This window comes from Papaver somniferum, chromosome 4 (assembly GCF_003573695.1).
Source record: "Papaver somniferum cultivar HN1 chromosome 4, ASM357369v1, whole genome shotgun sequence".
Lineage (NCBI taxonomy): Eukaryota > Viridiplantae > Streptophyta > Magnoliopsida > Ranunculales > Papaveraceae > Papaver > Papaver somniferum.
In genome coordinates this window covers 130,318,175-130,344,023 of record NC_039361.1, presented here as the reverse complement: position 1 = coordinate 130,344,023, position 25,849 = coordinate 130,318,175, and the positions used below count along the sequence as shown (strand labels likewise).

Sequence of the window (25,849 nt, the reverse complement as noted above, 5' to 3'; positions counted from 1 at the left end):
TGAATTTTATAATGAAATTTGTGTTAATCTTTAGTCTGTCCAAATTTGTGCACATTGCTCCATAGGTTGATTTTATTTCTATCCTTTTGTTCCAGGGTTAAACCTTGAAAGCGCTTTTTCCTCTAACCCCTACTAGTAATAATCAATCAGATGAAATCAATCAGAATTTCAATCTATAAGGATTTTTGCCAAATCAATCTTATTTATACAAAAGGGGAAAACTTGATAAATTAGCGGATTAAGGTTATTTTAGAGAAGATGGAGAATAATTATGGAGAAAGCTTGATTTTAATGAACGATATGGAACAGAGATATGAATTGAATTTTGGAAGAGACGATGGAAAAGATTCTTATGTTTCGTAACTCTTAAAAGAAACGGAAAGAAAAGTAAAGTAAAAAAGTGGTGGTTTTGGAGGTTTTATCGGCCAATGAGAGAGACCGGAATGTGCACCCCGGTTTTGAAATGGTGCACAAATTTACACTCGGGGAATAATCATACTTATAGGGATGCACATTCTAAAAAGATGTATAGTGAAAACCTCATGTTCCATTATGTTACATTAAATGGAATAAGTTGCATGATCTGACGGGTTCAAAGATTTATTTGGATGTGGTGTCGCCTAATTATTTAAAACAGTTACTTTCTATGGATGTTTCTATGGGTAGTATTAGGTGGTGTTACATTGTACCTCATGCTTTGTGGAGTATATGGAATAGTAGGTACAGATTAATTCACGAAAAGAAAAGGTTTGTTTCTCTAAAGACTCTTGCTTTCGCCACCAGGAAAGCAAGAGAATATTATCTCACTGTTATTCAGGAGGAGGTGACAGCTATTTGTATGCGTGAAATCTTTGTTAAGTGGAATTTCCCTAATCCTGGATACTATAAGTTGAACACGGATGGTGCTTCGTCTAACTCTAGTTTTGCAGGTATTGGAGGGGTGGTTAGAGATGTTGTTGGTTCTTTTGTGGCAGGCTTTGCAAATTTCATCTATAGTAATGGGAGCAATGTGGTTGAAGGGATGCAAGATAAGGTCTGCTTCTTGCTGTCCAATTGAGAATCACAAAGCTTGAAGTTGATTGCGATTCAACCTATACTATTCAACTATGCAGTGGCGAGGTTATACCACCATGGTACCTTAAGGCTCTTGTCTAGGATATTGCTGATTTGAAGGAGAAATTTGAAGACCTTGTCTTTGTTCATCAATATAGAGAATCCAATTATGTTGCTGATACTCTGTCCAAGAAAGCTTCTGAGAGACTTTTAGAGGGGGTGTGGTTTAATAACCCACCAGTAGAAATAGTCAATAATCTTGTTGCTGAAATTCAGGGTGTGTCTTACCCTAGGATGATCAGAGTTGTTTAGTTATGTTGTTTCATTTCCAATATCAAAAAAAAAAAAAAAAAAATTGTTCTTTATCCATCTCTTTCAGTCAAGCAGGGCAGATGAATTCCAATATTTATGTATAGCTATGAGCTTATTTTACCGTAATCATAGATAAAGCACATCAGGCGATATTGTTATATCCAACAGCGTAATTGTGCACACATCAAATTAGGCAGACTACCACTAACAACTGAATTTGAAATGAAATGACAATCATCATTAACAAATATACTAAAGCAGCATCTCTCTTTTACCACGAAGCTCCAAAAATATAATTTCACCATTATATACCTCGCATGCATAAGTCAAAAAGGATTAATTTATATCGATCCATTTTAATTTTTTTCTTTATCTGCTCCTACCACTATAAAAAATACATTTAGTATCGTAATTCAAATCTCCGGATTATCAACGACTCATGGTCATCAATTAATATAGTTCTTAAGGTGTACCATTGATTAAATGGTACCATTATATAACAATGTTAAAGTCTGCGGGCATCCAAATCAAAACCAGTTGATAATGAGTGGAGCAACCCTTCTATATTATATTTAAGTTAATTAAGCGGATTCTAGCGATGTGGGACTATTGTCCTTTCACACACCCCTCACGTGTAAGTCTAGTCACTCGGTCTACCACGTGGATTTACGTACGAGTAACCAGTCAATCGGTAACAGGTGTACATGTGAGTGACTAAATCGGGGGTAACATCTCGGCCAGTATCGGCCTACACCCCGGGTGTACAACTGACAATATCAGTTAAACACTTCGGCCAGTAACTCGGCCTACACCCGGCGTACGCAGGTATGGGTCTGAGGCTTAGCTCTGATACCATATTAAAGTCTGCGGGCATCCAAATCAAAGTCAATTGGAAATGAATGGAGCGTCCCTTCCATATTATATTTAAGTTAATTAAGTGGATTCTAGCGATGTGAGATTATTGTCTTTTCACAAACAATTATCAATTATCATGGACCATGCCATATACCCTAGCCATATAATCGATTTTATTGAAAAATAGTCGTCTGTGCAAACAATTATTGGCACACTTCATCTGCCCATATGACATGGTGCGCTGACGACTTGGTAAAAAGTCACTACGTAACGCTTTAGTTATTATATGTTCTCCAAAGGCATATTTTGATATGCCATGGTGCCATATAGAGTTTACAACCTGAAACATTGTGAAGGGACAATAGTCCCACATCGCTAGAATCCGCTTAATTAAGTTAAACATAATATTGAAGGGCCGCTCCACTCATTGCCAATTGGTTTTGAGTTGGATGCCCACAAACTTTAATATGGTATCAGAGCTAAGCCCCAGACCCAGACCTGCGTACGCCGGGTGTAGGTTGAGTTACTGGCCGAAGTGTTTAACCGATTTTGTCACTTGTACACCCAGAGTGTTGGCTGATACTGGCCGAGGTGTTATCCTCCGATTTAATCACTCACCTGTACACCTGTTACCGATTGACTGGTTACTCGTACGTAGGTCCACGTGGTAGGTTGAGTGACTGGCCTTACACGTGAGGGAGCGTGTGAAAGGACAATAATCACACATTTCTAGAATCCGCTTAATTAACTTAAATATAATATGGAAGGGACGCTCCACTCATTGCCAATTGATTTTGAGTTGGATGCCCGCAGATTTTAACAAACATAAATATAAATATAATCGAACTCCTTAATATCTAACCCAATAACTAAGAACCCAAATTGAGAAATTAGAGAGCATCTAGTTCAGTTGTATTCGAAGAAATCCTTAACAGTATCACCAACAACTGCAACATAGAAAATCAACAAAAAAATCTTAAGAATGCTAAAAAAGATAATTTCACTATTCTATACCTCGCATGCACAACATCATAAGTCAATTATCATTACCACGAAGCTCCAAATATGATTAGTATCGATTCTCATGACCTCCCGTGCCGTTACCGCAGCCATCAACACCTATAGGCTTGTGGAATCTTAGGAAAAAAAAATCAGTTAACAAAATCAGTTTTTTAAATATTTAAAGAGCGGGAAAAGAAGAAAACCCTAACCAAGATGGCGAACAATTCTTCATCATATATAACCACAAAACATCTCACTGCGTAAACAATCTTCAACATCTATGACCACAAAATAAACAAATCTCAACTTAAACAAAAAATAATAATTTAAAATAAGATTTCCTTTTAATAAAAAAGTTAAAATGGGTAGATAAAGAAGCATACCAATAACAAAATCTTGAATTATTCCGGCGCTTATTCTCTTATAAATACCTCTTCTACTGATCTTGGATTATATTGTCCTCTCCGCTCATCGTGGGAAGTAAGAAGAAGAAACTGGACCATTTGGTGCTTGAATTATAATGTTCTCACCGGAGCACGATAAAAGAAGAAACTTGCACATTTGGTGCGGGTTAAATGCTGGTTCCCGGGGATCTAGGAGTTGATTAGGGCGCTTTTAAATTTTTTTTCTCTTGATTCTAATACTGATAATGGAACCTTGCAGAGACCATAACAAAAAAATAAAATAAAATACAAAACAGAACAGAACAAACAAAAAAAAAAACAAAAAATCACCAGATCTATACGTTGCGTTTCTGCATCATCATTTTCTGGAAATAAAAAAAAACCTATAAGTTGTTTCTGAAGGAAAAGGCTATCTTGAGTTTTTCCAGTCACAAATACCACAAAACAAAAACAGCATCATCGCATGCGTTGATCCATCCAACATACTGAGAATTCTGCAAATCAAAAATCACCATTATTATTAATTGAAAAACTGAGAAATAAAATAGAAAAACCCTAGCGAAAAAAATAAATGAAAAAGCAAAACCCTAGTGAAAGAAAAACAACATGAAAATGGTGACACTTTGCCTTTGCTCCGGTGCTTTATATAGAGAGCATCCAAGCCCAGAATTACCAGGGAAAAAAATCTCGATTTAGGGAAAAATCATCCTAATTAGTGGTTGTAAATATTTTGGTATAGAAAATATATTACATATCAAAATTAGAAATCTTTTCTTTTCTTTTTTTAGACTTATTTTATTTTTAATTATGGTATGAACATAATTAAGAAAAAGAAATGAAAATGAGGTTTATTATTTTGTTATTGATTAAATTCTTGTATGCTAGTTTTTGTATTGGTCGCTTTATGTTTTAGTTTTTGCTTCAATTTTTTCTTTTAGATTCTAACAATTCTTTAAATTTTTACATTTAGCTAGGATCACTAAAAAGTTTATGGGCAAGAAAGAGACAACGTCGGATTGAGAGGTCAGTATCCTCAAGCAATTGGATTTTTTCTTTTTAATTATAATCGGAAATGTAATCTTATTTTTAGTTTTAATTGATAGAATGAAATTGTATAGTTAGGAAAACAATGACTCTGAAAACTGTAACCGGACATTGGATTTTTTTACATTTTTTATACATTAATTATGCGATTGATCAATTCAGTGATTGATGCATCATTGATTTAGTTTTGATTTTTACGATGAAATCATGAATATATGATCGATTTTTGATTGAATGTATTTTTGACAACAATGTATTTTTCGAGATGATTCCTTTAGGCAACAAAAAATATGTTTTCCATCAAAAAAAATCTCGTGGACCAGAAAATATTTTCTACATTTTCCATTAGGCCACGTCAAATAAACTTCCTTTAAACAAAATTGGTGGGGCTAAATTCCGGTTAATGAGAGCGCTCGAAAAAATGTAGAGGAATCGCAGACTCCACTGTTTGATGCCAAGTCTTTTTAAAACTCTGTTTTTATGTAGAGGAATTACAGACTCCGCTGTTTGATGCCAAGTCTTTCTCCAACCACTTCTCCATTTAACAGGGCCAACACGCAATTGATGATTCGGACTCAGGTATAACAGAGACCATCCTGTCCGTTTCAAACAAATTCAGGAACTAACTGAAAGTAAATGTCTGCAAAGTACCATTTTGGCTAATGTACTAGGAATATCTTCATCAATCATGGGCAAGTTTCATTCCGTGGTGATCGAATTTAGTATAGGTTCCGATATTTTGACTGTAATTTTCGGATAACAATGTGAGTACCCCAACTTCAAACTTCAGAATAACTTACTACGTGCATTTTTTGTTTACGCCAATTATATTACTTACAGGTTACAATCAACATAGCTATAGATGGAAATCTAGACAAAGTTCACAGACAAGCACCAGCAGAGAAAACGACACCTCGCCGAGTGTATAAGATGTTCAGATAGAAATGCTGTTTGGGACCCCACGGCCAGTTACTCCCGGTTCAGAAAGTGGAAGTAGCAGTTCATATGGAGGAACACCTGCACCGTTTCTGTTCTCGAGACTTGCATCACAATTTCGTGCCTTTATTATTTCTTCTATTTCCTCCAATCTAGTTGAGAATTTTTGGAATAACCTTAAAATTTCAGTGTCATTGATCCAATGACAGTGTAAAAGATGAATCTGGCCCAAATATTCTTCGTCAGGGGAGTGAGTTGATAACGTGTCTTGGACCGCCATTACCTTTGTGGCTTGGAGTTGAGTTGGAATCGAAGATAGAAAAGCTAGTTGTGGGTTTCGAAGGAAGCAGTCATAATCTGGATCTTCTTCAACAGGAAGTAATCTCCTCATTAGGGTAGGACGATTTGGCATATATCCTCCAAAGGGGTACTGTCCAAAGTTTAAAGCTGCATGTTGTCCTGAAGCTACCCAGATCATTGTTGTAAGTATGCCGGATAAGTCTTCTTTAGTTTTCAGTTTAGGCCACCAGGGTTCGTTTCGCTTGTCAGAATGGCCTTTGTTCTTAATTTCGTCCCACCAAGCTTGGAGTTCTACATCAGAAGAGATGCTGTGATTGTCGGAGTAGAAATGATTAACGTAAGCTTCTACCCATTCTTCAATGGCAGACCAAATTAGAAGTCCGTCAGACGCATAAGGGTAGTCCTCAATTACGAGTTTGACGCCACCGGGCATCGAAGGGTCCTCTTCTGCCATTCCCCTGTTGTTTACCATCAAATATACAGAGTTGAATTGACCAAAGCACTTGCATATTTTGCAACTACTTTAAGCAAAAAAGACATACTACAATTTTTTCAGAAAGCCTACCTCCGAATCAAGTCTGCTGGTAGTCCCTCCATGTCAAACCTCCACATATTCTTGTAAGCTGCTGAGCTCAGCTCCATTGAATACTTTCCTGGGCTGAAACAAGCTTCAATAATCCCTCCTCCATTGATCAAACTCTGCCGGGCCAGTGCATTGATTTCCAATGTGTATCGCATATGAGGGTGCAGGAGTTTATAGATGGGGTGTACTGAACTAAGTTGCCTATGAGCAGCAATAATGTAAGGCTCCGTGCAGGCATGAGTCCTCAACCTGAAAAGACCAAATTTCAACTTGTTTCGCATATATAACGTAGACTGACTATACAGAAACAAGAAAAGTTTTTCCGAATTATGGTGTACTAATACTGAATGGCGGTACCAATGGTTCACCAGTTGATGGACTCCGGCGTCATTTGAACATACATGAGCTTTGGCGAGTTTCCATATCCAGTACGTTGTCGCATCATGTTTGTGAATGTAGACACGTCTGTTATTCGGTGAAGAAGGTGTAGGGGGGAGTGAAAGTTCGATCGCTATTGGATTTAGACCGGTTTCGGTCTTAAAGAAAACACTTCTAGAAGCATAAGCTTTTCTCCCAGGCAATGAGTTCATTTTCTTGATGAAAGGCAATAGCATATCATGGTAGTCAAGCATAAACAAGCTTTTGCTCTCTATTGCCTGCATTATGAATCAACAGAAACCTGAGACAGAAGGGGAGAGCGAGAGAGGGAGGGAGGGAGGAAGGGAGGGAGGGAGACTCTACCTCTTCAATAGTCATCCCACCGAGTTGACCCTCTATTAATTCTTTAGTCAGTAACGACTCTGGAGGACCATATACCGCCGGGTCTAGTTTGCTGAGAATTGGAAACTCCTGCAAGATTTTTTACTTAAGCATTTGGAAGGAAGAAGGGAAATCGTCTGACAAGAAAAAAAAAAGGATCAGTATCAAAGAAGCACCTTCAAAGCTTCAATGTTAACGGGATTTACACCTGCCAAAGTCTGTCGTGCAAACTCATTATCACGTAGCCATGAAAATCTGTCCCCTGTGATCAAAGTTATGTAAATAGTGAGCTAGAAAAAAGGTTTTGTACCAAATACATTTGGTTCCCAGCTTAACCATAAAAAGAGATGTCAGTATTCAAAAGAAGCAATGGTCATACTATACCTGAGATAATGGCTGGGATGTCATATTTGAATAATTTTTGACCTGCTGACAAAGCCTTATTCATCATCATTGGAAGCAGCAAGTTGTCAAAGATTGATTTTGTCTCTTGGTCACAGTTCACAGGAACACCATCACTATACAACTTGTCTATCTCAGAAAAGCATGTAAATGGATTATCAGAGCTCGACAGAGTAGCAGAGAGAGATGGTATTAGATTGTGGAGCACAGCTTTCAAACGCCCCGCAGAGAAAGTTGCCTGCTTAATCTCCTCGAACGCTTCATCACGAGGAACATAAACTGGATGGGGTTTCTCTATTCTACTCTCTGAGTAAGGATCTGGAGCATATGGAGTTTACGATACACTAAGGTGACTAATACGAAAATGATAATCGAATCCAGTTCAGAGTAACAAACAGAAGAAAAGGACAATTTGCAGATGTTCGACACGCTCACAAACCTGATTTAGTTGGAGGACGACCAGTCCGACAACGCCTAGGATATGGCCGCCCTTCACCTGAAAGCACCGGCCTAGCAAGATCATCATCCTTATCTGGATTACCCATGTCATTATAAGGAGCATAATCATAAATTCTGTCTGAATGTTTTCTCTCCCCTTTTCCATTGCCTCTAACACTAAGCAAGTCTTCGCGTCGAAGATCCCTCATACCGGCTGGCGTTTGAGAGGGAAGATAAGCCTACGTGGGATGTGGAGGTATCATGTAATCAATTCCTGGCCAATCTTCGTAAAGAGAGTGAGCATAATATTTGGTTCTTACCTGATTTCTGAACACGATTCTGCTTTGAGCATTATCATTTCGGGACTGAACCCACGAATTCGCAGAGAAGAAGATGGGTCCATCACTAAAACCATGAACCACGATTTCCACCAAATAGAATTCCTTGTTATGAAGGTTAGTAATCAGAATCGCTCCGGGGTAACCGAAGTCGGAAGGGACCACGAAATTGGCGACATATTCAAGATAACTTGAATGCTCCAATCGCTTAGGAGCCCAATCCCTTACTGATGTTTCTACACTTTTCCCAGAACCGGTCACTGCAGCAACAGAAAAAAAGAAAATGATGATACGTATTTAGAGAAACCAGCAGCAACTAGTGGAAAGAGAGCCCATGTCAGAAAGACATAACAAACAAAAGTAAGAAACTTATGATTTTTGAGGGATCTAATTCAACATTTTATCTCACACAAGACATCAGGACTAAACCTAATCATTTCAACCACAATTAGGCAAAAGTTACAGGAAATTTCCTTTAAAAGAACCAATGACAAGTTCACGAACAGGAAGAAACTCGATCATTATTGATAGTGGGATACTGTACAAAATTTCCTATTTGAGGTCTCTAGCCAGTATTTAGCCTTGACCGGAATTTACAGCCGGCTTTGAGCTGCATTCCCCAAAACCCATCTCGAGCAATTTTATTTACAAATCGAAATCATCCATGCAGTTAGATTTCAAAGTCGAATCAAAATAATTTTTGAGATTTAAAACTAACCAGGATCTAAGTCTTCACTGATGAGCTGAATAACGATCCCTTTACCAATACCATTAATAAGTGCCTCCCAGTGATCTTCAATCTTCTCAGTAAGTTTCTCTTTCATTTTCTTCCTAATAGTAATTGCAGCCTTCACATCAATCATGGGTGATGATGTTGCCAACCCATTTTTCTGTAGAACCTTTGATGATGTTGTTATTACATTTTTATCTTCACTACTACTGATCACAGCTCTGATTGAACCAGCCCCAGATAAAAATCTTGAATTTTGAGTAGTCCTTTTGCACCCATACTTGTTTTTAGTTCCAAACTTAGTTGCTTGATGAAATCTGGTAAGTGGATTAGCAGTGATCTGTGTTTTCAAAAGCTTTGCCATGTTTACAACAACAACATTAACTCATGAGTCTTCTCTCTATCTATCTATCTAGATTCTGATCTTTGAAAAGATTACACCGAGAGAAGATACTTAGAAATAGATGTCTAGAGTTTTTGATGTTTCTTTCTTTCTTTCTTTATTGCGAGAAAGAAAGAAATATGGAGTTGACAGCCACTGCTAGTCGTTGAGCAGACAAAAAATACTTATATTACCAAGGAGAGAGAATCCCGGTTGTGTCATCAACAACAGTGCACGAGCTTAGAACGTGAAAACCGTGTTTTTTACATGCATATACAGCTTCATCAACTATGATTCAAAACTTAAAAACATTGATGAATGAACATTTGAAAACTTCAAAACAATGCTAAGAAGATGCCCCACTACGTAAGAAGAAAAAACAAAAGCTTCGATTTCAGAACGTGTAAGTTGTGATAGTTGATAATTTTAACAGGGATGAGAGTTCAACACTGAGGGAACTTTTATTTAACGCATATCCATTCGCAATGCATATGTTAATATAAATCTATACGATACTGCTCTTTATACGAGTCGGCAGCCGCTAAACACAACTAATGTTCCTTAGATTCTTAACTAATTGTTACCCACGCACCCATGATTTAATGTTAGATATCCATCATTCTCACCACTGCCTCAGATTTGAAATAACCACCACAAATAGAAACTACCTGTAGGTATTAATATAGTGGTATAGTTAATGGCAGGTCCATCCACTAAAGTCCAATAATCGGAGGTCCATAATTAAAAGAAAACAAAAAAATGGATCCAATTTTTTAATCCGAGGTCTTGTACACGTGCGGAACCAATACGACGTATTTTAAAAATTTCCAAAACACCCTCCAGTATATAAAAGCACAGGAACCATATCCCTTTCACTTCTATTCATTATCTCAATTTGTGTTTCACAGAAGAGCTCCGGAGATGATATCTTTTGAGATTCTCGCTTAAGGGTGCACAGGAACCGAGCTGGACCGAGGAACCGTCCCGGAACCGGCGGAACCGAGCCGATATTTGTCCCGAACCGAGGAACGGGGTACAGGTACCGGTCCAGAAAATAGGAACCGAGGCTGATGAGGTACAGGTACACGGTCCTGTATAAGTCCCGTACCGTCCGGACCGAAAGAACCGACCATTCGTAGCCATTAGATTTAGGGGTACTGAACAAATATAGCCGTTAGATTAAGGGGGGTATATATAGTACCTTAACGATAGGGTTTCTCTCTTTCTCATTTTCGTTTTTCTTTTCCGTCTTCGAGTTCGACTCTTCCCTATGAGAGACTGATATAGAGAGAGAACTGAGTTCTTGAGTCTCTGATTCTCTGAAGTCTGAAAGTGAACTCCATTAATCAGTGAACACGGAACACCGAACAACACCTCTCGATCCAGAAGAAGAAGGAGAAAAAGTCAGTGATTTCAATAATTTGATTTGTGTAAGTTTTTTACTTTTTTTGCTTTTTTTCTTCTCCAATTTTAATCCTAGGACTATGGATTTCTATATGAAGTCCAGTTCTGGATGATCCTAGGACTTTTGATTAATTTAATTTAGGGTTTCAGTTTCACAGGGTAAGTTATCAATCACGTCAGGGAGAAGACGAAGGGAAAGGACTCAAGGAAGAAGCACAAGGAAACCCATTAAGGTACTTTGTATTTCTTTAGGCTTTTTATAATTTTTTTAATTAATACTGTTTGAGTGTTTTTTTAACTTCTTTTAGATCTTTGGAGCTAACCAATTTTGTTGTTTTCAGTTTTTAATTTTATGATGTTTTGAGTTTTTAATTTTATGATGGTTGAAATGTTTCTCATATTTGTCTGTGTAAAAAGTTACACAACTTTCATTCTTTCACATTAACATGCATATATAGTGCTTCCTACTTAATCTAGCAGCTTGCTTGTGTAATGTGTGTGTGATAGTAATTATGGGCTATGCCATTTACTTCATAAGTTGTTCGATGAACCAAATGTGTCTAAATTTTATCTCAATGCTCCTTGAATTGCTATGCTGCATACTCAGTTTTGAGTAATTTTTGCTGTATCTTTTTGTTATCATTAAAAGTCTTTTCTCTTGTCAGTGATGGAAATATGGCGCCATTTCACTCGGAGAAATGTTGAAGAAGCCACTTGCAATTATTGTGGAAGGACTTATAGGGCTAACATGTTCAGAAATGGAACTTCTGCCTTGTGGAAGCACTTTAAAAGATGCCCCAGCAATCCTAATCATAACAGAGCTCACATAAATAATGCTTAGAATTTGTAACTTACGCAGTTATGCTTAATGAAATTATGCTTAGAACTTATGCATTTATGCTTAGAACAATGTCCAGTTCTTATTTTTTATAACAGAGCTCAATGCTCCTTGAACAATGTCCAGTTATGAAGTTCTTATTTCTTCTTCATTTTATAAGTATGGAATATAGATGGATCAAGTTTCTTATTTAATTTTTCAGTTGAGTTCTTATTTCATTTCTTTTTCATTTCAGTTTCATTTCAGTTTTCATTTAATTTTTCAGCACTTAAATTTGTTTTCTCAGTAATAAGCTGGCATGGATGAATCAAGTCAAGCTCATGGAACAGATACCCCTACACCTACAACTGCTACACCTACCACTGCCACAGATACAATTGTTGGATCCTCAATCTAACCAACAAATGAAGCAGCACAGCCAGAGACAGCAACAGTAGATGTAGAAGCTACTTCTACTCAAATGGGTGGTAAGATAACTTCTAACATTTGGAATCATTTCAAGAGGTTGAATGTTCAAGATGCTGGATGCAATTACTGCAAGAAGGTGATAAAGGCTCATACTGGAAAGAATGGTACAATAGTTACTAACTGCTATTATTTGTTTTTGCAGCGTTACTTGGTCCTATCAACACTGATGACACCACAAGTGTTACTGACATGGATTAGAAGATCAAGATTCAAGACTACTGCAGCACTAGCTGCACTGCTAGTTGTTCTTTTTTCAGATTTTCTCATTTTCAAGACTTAGTGTATGTGTCTGTGGCTACTGCTACTTTTTTTTCCATATTTTCAAGACATTGTTTGTTTGGTTTGTTAGTAATATTGCTACTTATTAGTTGCTGCTTTGAATGAGAATTTGTTATATAGAAAAAACAGGTAAAAAACAGGTAAAAGAAAAGGCAGTCAGTTTTTTCGCTGAAAAGGTACCGACTGGTACCGGTCCAAAAGTTCAGTACCGACCTCTGGGGGGGTACAGGTACTCAGCCTCGACAAGAACCGAGCCGAACCGTACCGTGTGCACCCTTATTCTCGCTCGATTCGTGAATTCAAAATTCGTGAATTCAAACTCATATCTTGTAATTGGTAGGTCGATTTTCTTATTGCTACTTTTCAAGTTAGTCAATTTCATATTTGATTGTTTTTTGTTTTTCATTTTTGAATTTCTTTTAAATCTAAATCATCTTGATCTTTGTGCTACTCATTAATCACTTGAATCATCTTCATCTTCCATAGTTGGTGATCTCCATATGTATGGTCCTTTTCGATGTTTTAAATTTTGGATCTCCATACTTGGTTAGTTCATTTTTGTGAAAATAGTTCAGATCTAGATGGATAATCACGTTTTTTGTTTATTTCGTTACGAGATTTGACTATACTAGTTTCTTTTTATTAGTTCTAGATTTATTTTTTTCAGTTTGTTATGTAAGAACCATCAGTACGTATATGTTGTACTGGAAAAAAATACCTAGTTTTTCTTTTCTTAGTATCATGTAAAATTCTTTCGATTTTGTTATATACGTAGATTCATCACTAGGTTTTTGAACTCAAGAGATTGAGATTTAGTTTTTGAGTTCGGTGATTTTATTGTTGATTTGTATTTCAAGAATTAGGTTTTTAATTAGAAGAAGGAGAGATGGTGGAAAACGGGGAAGAAGAAGAAGAAGAACAAGAGTATAAGAAGAAGATTCAAAGAATTGACGGTTTGTATTTTGTGTTTTTCTTTTATTTATTTATGTTTTTTTTTGATCCACTTCCTTATAAACTCACTCATAGTTACTTAGTTTGTATGTTTTTTTGTTTTTTCAGATTGTTTGATCCGCCAGTACACATATGGTATACTAAAAATAAATGTTTTGATTTTGTTTTATTCATAGATTCATCACTTATTTCTATGATCCAGCAGTACATATATGGCGTACTGGAAAAAAATAAGTGTTTTGATTTAGTTATATTTATAGATTCATCATTTATTTTGACATGCAGTTGGATTTTAGGCTGTGAATCAACACTACATATGCGGAGTATCGAAATAACAAGATTTTTTTTTGTATTTATGATATTTTCATGCTTGATTAGATGCTTTATGTTGAAATTTTTACTAGATCTGATTATTTTAGCTTCATTTTGTTGGTTTGTGTTTGTTTTTATTTTACTACACTGCATGAGCTATCAGTACGTATATGATGTATTGTTTTTATTAAGGGTAGGTATCTTTAAGATATATTGAGAATATATTTGATGTACTGAGAATATATTGAGTATATATTTGGTATATTCGATCTACTGAGAATATATTGAGTACATATTTGGTATACTGAAAAATCAGATGCTAGTAATCTCCACACTACTACCCAACGCAGTATGTTCGAACCTAAAATAAAACATACAGTACATAGTGACTGTACTGGATTTTTTGAGCAGTGCATAACAACTATATTGGATTTTCTTATTGGAGTAAAAAAAAATTACTGCATACCCTTCTTCACACTACTACCCAACGCAGTATGTTCGAGACTAGAATAGAACATACAGTACATAGCAGTTGTACTTGATTTTTTGAGTAGTGCATAATAATTATACTGTAGTTTTTGAGGTTGAAGATGTTTCTGATATTGCATTTTTTCTTTCTTTACAGGCATGGAGAGATATTCCTTGTAGTTCCCTCCTAGATGCCGTCTACATGGATCTAAAAGTGCAGCAACAACAGATCAATGTGTACTAAAGTTGTATTCGGAAAGCCTTCATACACAGGTTCGCCTAGAATTACAATATTTTAGAAATTTTATTAGCAAGGGTAGTAATTTTGTGAAAGAGTAATGTTATGGAGTACTAGGTTTAACCTTGTGCACATGTTAATGCCGATATTTTCACAATCCTAAATCTCGTTTAGCTTACATTCGATGGTCACAGTGTATATATATGAGTGAATCCAATATGTACTGACGATCGTGGAAGGAAGAATAACCATATTAGCATTATGCAAAGGTTTTGGATGGAATTAGGTGTGTTTTTGAATGCAATATATGTTAGGATGCTTAAAATCCACTGAAAATATGAGTGTAGTCAATATGTACTGATGACAGTGAAGAATAACCTTCTTAACATTATGGATAGGTTTTGTATTCATTTCTTTCATTAGCTGAAATATTTTGTTTTCTCTTCAATAATGCTCTGGTATCAATTGTTGTCCAGGGAACATCACCAACGATGATAAACAAGTTAAGCTGGGGTTTTGGAAGAGCACTGGGTATTACTACAGGTTCACATTGTGAAAATTATGGAGAACGGTCTTAATACGTGGAGTCAAAAGTGAATGAAAGTATTTTCAATCAGTTTTTTTTCTTCGGTGTAGCCATTATGCATAATTTTCTCAGTATATATCATATGTACTCTTCTTTTTTTACTGTGTATTTGAGATTTTTCTTAGTATATATCAGATGTACTCATTTCTTGTATTTGAAGTTTTGCTCATCATATATCAAATGTACCCATTTCTTGAATATCTATTTAATCTGTATTTAGGCAAAAACACTTGATAGCTTTTGCTCAAGTATATAAATTGTTAGTTGATATCGATCTAGTTTAGTTTTTAGTACAACCAATACATGACATTTCTTAATGTCAAATTTGTATTTTTAAGTACAACATATACGTACTATAGGATTATACTGTAAAAATCAACATAGTTTTTGTTTTTGTAAGCCATAACATAATGGAATCAAAATCTATAGAATCATTAAATAAAAAATAGTATTATTCATTGTATTACTTATGTTCTTCTACACGGTTAAACATAAGAGTATATAAAATTATCTTACCCCAACATTGCAGGTAGATTAGCAACCAAAATTTACATCAAGGGTCCAAGATTATAACAAAAAAGAAGAATAGAAAACAAACAAAGAGGAAAAAAAATAAACATAGAACTAGATCTTCCACTCCAGTGCTACCAATATCAAGACCACCACCGTCAATACTGAACTATGTCTCTCGGCACCACTACCTCCTGGATCATATTGTAAAAGTCGGTTTCCTGTCAAAATGAGTATGTAACGCAGTTGGACAAGATCTAAATAACTTTTTACTGGATTTCATGACAACCTTACATGCAAAATTAACTAGTTTTCTTTCACTATAACATTTATGTACTGGAAATTCATAATGTCTAAAACACACAAAATCATATATTTAAGCATAAATATAGTTCTTTTTATAAGTATGGATGTTATGTACTGGAAATTTATAGTGCTTCATACACCTACAATTATATACAAAAGCTTACTGTGATGTTCAAACATTGTTTTTTATCAGTATGAGAGATATGTACTAACTCATAATGTCTAACATGTATATATACAATCAGAAATTAAAGCATAAACAAAGTTGTTTAATGAGTACGAGAATTATGTACTGCAAATTTATAGTGCATGACACACACCTACAATCATATATTAAAGCATAATAGTAGTTATTTAATTAGTATGGAAGTTATGTAATTCCAATAAATAGTGTCTAAAACATACACAATCACATATGTAAGCATAAACATAGTTTTTTTTTTATCAGTATGTGAGATATGTACTCAAATCCATAATGTCCAACAAATATACAATCATAAATGGAAATATCATAATGCCTATTTCATCGGTATGGGAGATATATACTGATGGGTCATTGTCTCATAAACCAAACATATCAAGCGTCAATGATTTTTTGCAATATAAATTATTTACACCAGTATAGCATATATGTACTGGTAAATCATGGTCTTTGGAAGCAAAAATAACAAGCTGCATGTTACTTTTTCATGATTGTTTCTAGCATAATTTTTTTTTCATCAGTATAAGAGTTATGTGCTGGTGGATCATTGTCTTAGAAACCTAAAATAACAAGTTGCATGTAACTTTCACGATTTTCACCAGTATGTGAAATATGTACTGGTGGATCATTGTCTCTTAAACACAAATTACAAAGAAAATTGAAATAGAACACATCTAGTACCTTTCTTCTTTGAAGCTGATACTCCTTTGTTGTTGTTTTTTGTTCAAGGATTTGGTTTTTCGTCTTGATGATTCTTCAAAATCACCTTCTTCCGATCTATGAGCAGTAATATCTTCCCCGTATTGTTTCTTGATCTCATTTTCTCTATTTTTTTTTTTGACCTAGATGGAATCTAGGTATTTTTCTGACCTAGATAAGAAATTAGGTATCATAAATGATATACGAGTGATTATTGATGATTTTTTAGTTGTTTGTTTTCTATGATTCAATTAAAAACACTCAATTGAACGTTTCAATAGATTTCATCAAATGATTTACGGTTTTGATTTACGTTTTATGTTTTTTTCGAAATGGGTTTTGATTTCTGATATTGGTTCTGTGAAGAGGAGAAATAGGATATCGGGAGAAGGCGGATGCTTCACACGTTTTGTTAGAAGGGCAGGGGTGTCTTTTTCATGTTTCAAAGTATTTTGGACCTCCTAATAACAATAAAATCCGGTTGGACCCTACTATAAATAACATTATGGGCTTATGACCAAACAAGAAATTTTCCTAACCACAAAGGATGTCTACTTTATTTTATTTAGGAAAATATATTTTGCTTTGATGAATTAACAACGCGCAATTGGGGACATATAAACTAATTTGGGGATACAGGAAAAAGACAAGTACGGGATTTAAATAGTAAATCATAGGCACCCCCTATCCATGTAATTATTGTAATTCCTAATTTTCCCCTCACTAATTAATTAGGTTTATTCAACTAATTGTAATTAGTTAAGTTAATAGATTTATTTGATGATGATTAACATAAATCATAATGACTTCATTTGGGTGAGTGTAGAAGATTTTTTGTTTGAGGTAACATGAATTTGGTTAAAATGAGTAATGATAGCGAACAAAGAGATATCACTGAGTTTTCAAGTCATCGAAAAACAAGGATGGTATGTTGAATCTTCATCTGATCTTGCATCCGCCATTGTCACACCTGAAAAACAGAGTGCCGGTATGGTTGAAGTATGAATACCATGCCGGCAACCTCCTTAACGGCAGGGTCTTCATAGTTCTATCCATGCCGACAGAGAGCCATTCATGCAAATGTTAATTTGGAAAGATGAGATGAGCCGTTTATGCAATTGTCAACTGTGAAAGCAGATTATGAATGCATTCCAGTCGATTCGCAGTCAATACCTGCTAGGATAGTAAGTGATCCCTACAGAACGAAGCAAGGTTCAGGAGTGTAGGCCCATATCAGGTAGATAACTGCATATAGAGAGGAACCAAAGAGTTACAGATCGAAACAGACGCTGAGAGATCTTTTGAACATGTTGAAATAAGGTTTAAATAATCAGACAGACAACAAAGATCACATTATACAAAACATAGAGCATATCAATGAATGCATTTTCTCATTGCTTGCATTGTTCTTGACAGTAACGTAAAGTGGTTGGCAGTGTCAATTCTAAATAAAACAGAGATAAATACAATAACCGACCTTACTCTCACTCCTACAAAGCCTGAATCGACTAAAAAAACATGAGCATGCCGGCAACACTTCATGTTAATTCTTGTATGGAGATTGATAAGCCGGCTCAATTCTTAAAAATGCCACTCTTGGAAATGTGTTTCCAAAAGTGCCATCCTAAACCCAAATCTACCAAAAATGTCACTATATGATATTTATGCCCTTGATATTAGAGGACCCTTAATTGTTTAATATTATTTCCAACTTTCAAAACTTAAAGTAAGTGTTTTTTCGTGTGGTTTTCAGTGCAAAGGTCCTGATGAAAATGTCAGGACACCCTACTGGACCCTAACATATTTTAAAAAAATCTTATTTTTTGAAATGAAAATTTGGAAATCACATTTTTTTAATGGTATTTAATTGTTTAGGGTCCCTAGACAGGGTCTGGACTCCTGACAGGACCTTTTTGGACCCACTCTAGTTTTCTAATAGAAAGAAATATTAAAATAAGATAATTTTTGTTAATATTTTGTTGTCAAGTTCCAGGACCCTTTAACTGGACCCTATACTGGATTCTTGGATTATGAATAAAATAATCTTGTTAATGGAATTAAATAAGATTTGAAAGTTCTCGACCCTTTGAAGGAGGTCAGGACCTTAGTATAAGGACCTTTTACTTGACCACCTAGGTGCCATGTAGGCGCCATGTAGATGACAAGTAGAACGAACGTGGTGAGGACCTTCTCTACCTGGGTCAGGACCTTTCTAAAGACTTTTCTCAACTCGACCACGTAGGTGCCATGTAGGTGACAACGGGGATGAACGAAGTGATAACATTTTTACTAGGGTCAAGACCATCTAAGCCGGGACCCTACTTTTTGACGGGACCCTAACGCTTCACCTTCCTTACACCCCCGTTACACCCCTCTTTTCCTTACATAACCCACCCAAGTTCATTCTTTTTTTTTTTAGCGGTTCATCTTCTTCTTCTTCCTTCTTTCATCTTTTTTTTTCTTTTTCATGGCAGCTGCTACACGATGAAAGCAAATCATCCAACTGAGATAGAGAAGGAATGATCTATAGGTGAGCTTAACTTTTAGCTCTTTCAAATTCGATATTAAATTTGGGTTAATTTCAATTTCAAACTCAAAGTTAGGGTTCTTAAATATGTATTGGGGATTCGAATCCATGTTTATTTATATAGTTTACAGTGAAATGAGGTATGGGTTATCTTTAATTTTGTGGTTTGGTTACTTAATTTATGTAGGGTTCATGATACAGGATGATCTTATAACTGATAGTATGTTATGTTTTGTGAAATGCAGTTGCTAATTTGTCGTCGCCATAATGATAAGCAAAGCTGTTCTCATCCACTAACTGATAGTATGTTTTGTGAAATGCAGTTGCTTTTAGAACCCTAAATTGTCGTCGCCATAATGATAAGCAAAGCTGTTCTCATCCACTGCAATGGTGAATGGGTGCACAAAAAAGGTAATGATGACTACAAAGGTATCACACATCTTGCGGGGGTACCTGATAAGTACACTTTTGAGGATGTGAAGAAGAGAGCAATGGATATTTTAGGTTTCGTGCACAAACCTTGTTTTGATGTGTATGGCCTCATAGATGTCCCGGGAACCTCATTTAAGCAAAGGATTAAGATTGTTAGTGAAGAAATGTTGATTTTTTATGTTGGCCAGACATGTGGAGTCCCAAGCTTTTACACAATCAAATATGGAGAAGAAGTAAAAGTAGATATTCCTCCCGTGACCCCAAAACAACTACTGGAGATTACAGCGGATCCAAGATGCTTCCCCACACTTAGGGTTGTCAACGGGTCTGGGTCCTCCCGGGTAATACATGGCCCAGAACCGGACCCGACATATCAGCGTCGGTTCCGGGTCCTAACGGTTCCAGGGCCGGTTCCATAATATGTTGGCCCAGAACCGGACCCGGTAAAGGTCATGGGTAATTACCGGGTCCGGGTACCCATCGGGTAAACAACAAACTTATATGACTTCCCAATTTTATGGCTCCTGACTACTGAAAAATTAACATACATACAGAATATAGTAAACTTGAGCCTAGAATCCTTAGTTTAGGAAAATCAAAGTTACTTTCCTAGCTATAAGTAAGAATCTGCCATTATATATGATAAATACAAAAGTTGGCAGACATTTTTTTAGCCGATAACTACAAGTAACGCCAGCCCTAATGGATAATATAATCTTTCGTATTGTAACCACAAACGTTGACAGACATATCATTCTATAAAGTGTAGAAGCCCCAAAAGATAAATGCGTTTCCTTCACAAGTACATATACAAAAAAGAAGGATGTAGTTCGCACTTCGCATGTTCTTTGGCTATGCCTATATATAACAAAAAGAAGTTCCAAGTTCCAACCAGTTCACTAAAGATTTCACCATCATATTCCCAATTGTTCCTGCAAGAGAAACAAAAACAGTTAATCATATTCCCAATTTTTCCCAATTCAGAAACCACCTCAAAGTTATTATCACTAAATCACATTCTCTACCAAGTTTAAGGAAATACATTACGTAAAGACAAGCCTATTACAGAAGAATCCAAACAGCACTATATCTGTTATCCAATGTGCAATGAAAACTACTTATGGAATTAAGCTGCAATTTGGGAGCACAACATTCTGGCAAAACTCAACAAGTCCAACAGATTTTTGCGGAGATTGTGGTAAGACATGAGATGAACTTAGTAAATTCTGGTGAACAAGAACAGGTACAACAAAAACAAATTGCCATCTCTGTGGAATTGAGTTTGATTAATGTATCCTAAAATTATTACCTGGAATGCAAGAGGGATGAATGCAGTTGATAAGATGGATGATATCAAAAATCTAATCAAGAAGCATAGACCAGCAACAGTGGTTATACAAGACACAAAAATGATGAAAGTGACAAATTGGCTCATTGCCATATCTTGGGTAATGAAAGAAACAAATGGAACTATATACCTTCTGAAGGTCTAGCAAGAGGAATGATTACAATATGAAATGATGAATTAATGGAGTGTGTATAAGAAGAAATGTCTGCAAATACTCTTAGCCAAAAATTTGTGAACAAAACGATTGGTTTTGAGTGTACATTAACAAATGTTTATTATATGGATTTAAAGTTTAAACGCAACCGAAATGAACCAACTATAGGCAGTAGCCAAAAATCTATCAAAAGTAACGCAATCAAATTTGTGCATTCCAAGGTTAGCTGGTTATTTTACCTTAAATTGCCTCGATATTCAACTGCTCACAGTGTCTCAACAGAAACACCTGGCCTGTGCTATCTATGAAAGATGACAATATCATTATAGACTTGTAAATGCAGTAAGAAGACTTACAATTCAAAGATCAGAAACCAAGTTCCATTAAGGTAAATATTCAAACATAAGCAAATGATTAAACTTGAACGACCCTCTGTATAATGTCGTGGTGTTACGTAACAGAAGTGTGCCCAATAATTGGACGCATGAGAAAAAGCAAAAGTGTGCTAAATCTAGATGCAAGCCTAAACAGCCCATTTACCTTTGCAAACTTCATAAACTAGGCCCAAATGAAATTGTTGTCACTTATCAATTTTTTTCTCAGAAGATGTTTGAGAAATTTTACAGGAAATCGACAAACTGTGAACTACAAGCGATGGTGCATACCTTGTCCCAACATAGGCAATTTTTTTGCAGAAGTCACTGTGGTAATGTTTTGAGGGATGGAATTTCATCGACGAGCACCGTCTTAGTAGTAGACTCAACGTTGTTAGTGTCACCCACTGAATATTCCCGAAATTCAAAAACAAAAAGAAAAATTAACCAAAGTTACCAAACAGAGTAATTAAAATCATTTGAAGCATAAGTTCAAGAATCATTGTACAAACAAAATACAAATGAAAAATTTAACTAAGTGATTTGCTGATGAAACTTACTAGTTCTTAGAGTGGTATGACTAGCTAGGGAACGGTTGCTTAACAGTAGAAGAAGCTCTAGCTAGAAGAAATGAATGTGGACGGTAAACAAGAAGAGAAGTGACTAAAAATACTTGCTTGTTATAAGTTTTGAGTGTATGCTGGTGTTTTTTGGTGGCAAATTATCGATGTTGTTTGTGTATGTCGCCATCAAATTAGAATTTAGGAGACGTAATACCAAATCTAACAGAATCAACTTGGGATCCTCGTAAAAAAAAATGCATGGATTTTCCAACATCAAGACCATATTTCATCATCAAACTATTGGATTAGACAGAAATAGAGTGGGAACAAAATTTGGGAAAACCCCAAATTCTATAAGAATCCTAAATTCAGATTGAATACAAAATACTGAAACTCGTCATCACCCGTAGTATTAACTAACAATATCACTCTTTAATACAAAACAGAATTAGATGACATGCTTAGAAATTATTAGGTCAGAGAGAAAATAATGAATTACCATTACAAATCTGAGGTAGGGTTCTACACTTCTTCTACTATAGTAACGGGAAGCAGCAGCAATAGGCTAGTAATTGCTAGCAGGACATGCCTTGGACTAATGTTAAGTGAAAATTTTTGAGAAAAGAAGTAAAATTAGTTGAACACTTGCAGATTTTGTACTCAGTAGAAAGAGTTGCGGCCGTAGGAAGAAGAGTAGAAGGCCGGAAGGCCCGGAACTAGATTTGCTTTCTACAAAAATGTAAAGTATTTATATATGACATAATTTTCCATATAAATTTACTAAATTACCCCTTTACACAAATACCCGGTTACCCGCGGGTACCCGCCGGGTAAGACCCGTCTGGAACCGTTTATTAACGGGTCTAATCGGATAATTACCCGTCGGGTCCTAATTGGTTAGTGGGTCCAATTTTAGGACCCGGAACCGGATCCTATTCTCCCGGAACCGGATCCGGGTCCGGGTAATGGGTACCCATTGACAGCCCTACCCACACTCCCTTGACCCCTAACAATCTCACGTCGTGTTCCAGTGAGGATTATCAGTCCAAGAATGAAACCATCAAGGGAGATGGTGGTGTTAAAGGTACGTTTATTTTTCCCTCTTGTTATTGTACTTTTTTATTATGTTTTTTCTGACCAAATAGTCACACTAATGTTGAATGTTTTATTTTTTCAGCGAGTACTAGTGGTCCAAAGGCTAGGAGATGTCTTGAACCAGTAATAACTCCATCAGCCAAGAAACTCCGATGTCTTCATGATGCGACAACAACTCCAGCGTCGGTTCTGGATATTCTTAAACCGCCGAAGGATATGAAGTACAATGATCTATGTGTGGGTAACACTTTCAAAAGCAAGGGGGAGCTGAAACTTATACTTGCAATAGCCAAAGTAGAAAGAAATTTTGAGTACAAAGCTTTTAAATCCGACAGCCATAGGTTTATTGCCAAATGCAAAGAGAAGACATGCGAGTGGCGTCTGCGATCAGTTACCTTAGATTCTTGTGGGTGGTGGAAACTCATAGTTGCAAACGATGTGCATACTTGTGAAAGCAACAAAAGGACTGACCCTGAATTAAGAACCAAAGCGGCCGCTACTGGAATTGCAGAGCTTTTCAAGCACAAATTCAAAGAACTAGATGCAGCATTTACGCCCAAACAACTGGTTAAGGACATAAAAAGGGATTATGGAGTGGTTATCAATTACCGGCAGGGATACAGCGCTTGCAAGCGTGGTATTGAGCTGATCAAAGGTAGCCCTGATGAATCGTACCAACACCTCGTTGGTTATAGTCACATGCTTGGTGCTCGTAACAAGGGTAATGTTACCGAGATTGTAACTGATTCAGATGATTCTTTTCTATATTATTTCTTTGCTTTTGGAGTATGTATTGAAGGATTCAAAAACTATTTCAGACCAGCATTTGCGGTTGATGGTACACATCTTACAGGGCCACGCCAACGAGTTCTACTGTCAGCCGTTGGAATGGATCCCGACGAGTCGATCTATCCTATTGCTTTTGCTGTTTTTGATTCAGAGAATAATGAATCTTGGGAATGGTTTATGAGAAAGTTAGTTTGAGTACTTGGCGATAAGTATGCTATGAATGAAGATGTTGTTGTGGCAACAGACAGGCACCCATCGATCGGTAGAGCCATAAGGTTGGCATTTCCTTGTGCTAATCAAGTATATTGCATCCACCATCTTTCAGGTATTTAACAAGACTTTATATACTATAAACACACGAGTTTTGTGTTTAAATAGATTTGATGTTAGTTATCTGAATGGATACAACGTTAACCTTGATTTGTGTTTAGTATAACTTATCAGACTGTAGGTCTTTATGTGTGCGTATCTAGATAGAGTTATGAAGTCAATGACAATAGCATCATATTGCATATAATGTCCCAGCGGAGGTGGCAGAACAAGTTTTGTAGCATCAATAGCATCATATTGCATATATGTAGAGTCCAAACAAGTTTTGTTATCCACCCTGTTGTATGATACATTTCAGACATATATATATATATGCATGCTTCATGTTGTACTTATAGGTCAATCCTGTAATGTTTGACCTTGCAGAAAATATCAAACATACCTACCACAACGCCACGTCTTCGGTGGCATTTACAAGAGCTGCAAAAGCGTTTAGCAATGATGAGTATGAACTTGCTATGAGAGACCTAGGTTTAGTGATCCCCGCTGCTTTAAAATCTGTAGTGGATCTTGGACCGGAAATGTGGGCCAGGGTGAAGGCTAGAACAGGTCGTTTTACTCTCATGACTACAAACACCTGTGAAACTTTCAATTCAAGAATAACTGATGTTAAAGGTCTTCCAATCTGTCATTTAGTCGATTACATTCGCAGGTTCCTTATGGAATGGTTCTGCGAACGTAGACAACTAGCTCGTGATCGGCAAGATCCGTTGAGTCAACATGCACGGGATATAATCAAAGAACGGTGGGCTGTGGCAAAAAGGTTTGTGGCTTGCCATGTCGATGGGGAAGAATATGAAGTGAACGAGGGTGACTATGAAGAGCAGCACACCGTCTATCTTGACCGAAGGTCTTGCACGTGCAAAGTGTTTGACTATCAGCATCTTCCGTGTCCCCACGTACTTGCAGTGTGTGAGACATATAAGATAAAAGAAGAAGGCCTTTGTGGGGAATATTATAAAACATCGGTTTGGAGATCTATGTATGAACCTAAAATCTATGGTGTGCTGAGCCCAGAAACTTGGGATGTCCCAGCGGAGGTGGCAGAATGGGTGGTGCTTCCTCCAAAAACTACACCGGAAGTTGGTCGTCGGAGCATCAAGAGGAAAAGGTCTGCAATTGAAAAACCTAGAAAGAAAAGAGCTTGTTCAAGGTGTCACCAGACAGGGCATTATGCTAACAGCAAACGTTGTCCAAAGGCTTAGAACTGGAGTGATTTTGGTTGCTGACATTGCTTACCTTGTTATGTTTGTTTGAAATAGTTTAGGCGGCATCATTAGTAGAGTGGATTTAGTCATATTTTCATCCTCAGGGTAAATTAGTTTTTCTCAGACTTGATATTAAACCTTAAATTTCGGAAAGTAGGTCTTTTGTAATTGAATTTGGGAATTACACTTTGAAAAGGAATTCCTTAGTTATCTTATGTTTATTAATTGTA

The 25,849-nt window shown here is 36.3% G+C and overlaps 2 protein-coding genes and 2 long non-coding RNA genes across 4 annotated transcripts; 2 read left to right on the top strand and 2 right to left on the bottom strand.

Annotated features, from left to right (window-relative positions):
- Nucleotides 1-2,293: 2,293 nt before the first annotated feature.
- LOC113274257 lies at nucleotides 2,294-4,223 on the bottom strand. The gene is made up of 3 exons (XR_003322904.1): nucleotides 3,606-4,223; nucleotides 3,271-3,500; nucleotides 2,294-3,167 (listed from the first exon to the last, which is right to left on the bottom strand). It is a non-coding gene; the product is annotated as an uncharacterized LOC113274257 (long non-coding RNA).
- Nucleotides 4,224-5,346: 1,123 nt separating this feature from the next.
- Nucleotides 5,347-9,887, bottom strand: LOC113276569 (lipoxygenase 6, chloroplastic-like). The gene is made up of 9 exons (XM_026526190.1): nucleotides 9,145-9,887; nucleotides 8,409-8,686; nucleotides 8,090-8,327; nucleotides 7,633-7,968; nucleotides 7,425-7,510; nucleotides 7,231-7,338; nucleotides 6,847-7,145; nucleotides 6,472-6,738; nucleotides 5,347-6,364 (listed from the first exon to the last, which is right to left on the bottom strand). Exons 1-9 carry the CDS (start codon nucleotides 9,518-9,520, stop codon nucleotides 5,605-5,607), a joined length of 2,748 nt encoding a protein of 915 aa, XP_026381975.1. The 5' UTR covers nucleotides 9,521-9,887; the 3' UTR covers nucleotides 5,347-5,604.
- A 907-nt stretch (nucleotides 9,888-10,794) lies between these two features.
- Nucleotides 10,795-11,789, top strand: LOC113274256. The gene is made up of 3 exons (XR_003322903.1): nucleotides 10,795-10,968; nucleotides 11,093-11,175; nucleotides 11,608-11,789. It is a non-coding gene; the product is annotated as an uncharacterized LOC113274256 (long non-coding RNA).
- Nucleotides 11,790-24,297: 12,508 nt separating this feature from the next.
- Nucleotides 24,298-25,616, top strand: LOC113273132. Its single transcript, XM_026522899.1, has 2 exons — nucleotides 24,298-24,406; nucleotides 24,778-25,616. Exons 1-2 carry the CDS (start codon nucleotides 24,298-24,300, stop codon nucleotides 25,614-25,616), a joined length of 948 nt encoding a protein of 315 aa, XP_026378684.1.
- The last annotated feature ends 233 nt before the right edge of the window (nucleotides 25,617-25,849 follow it).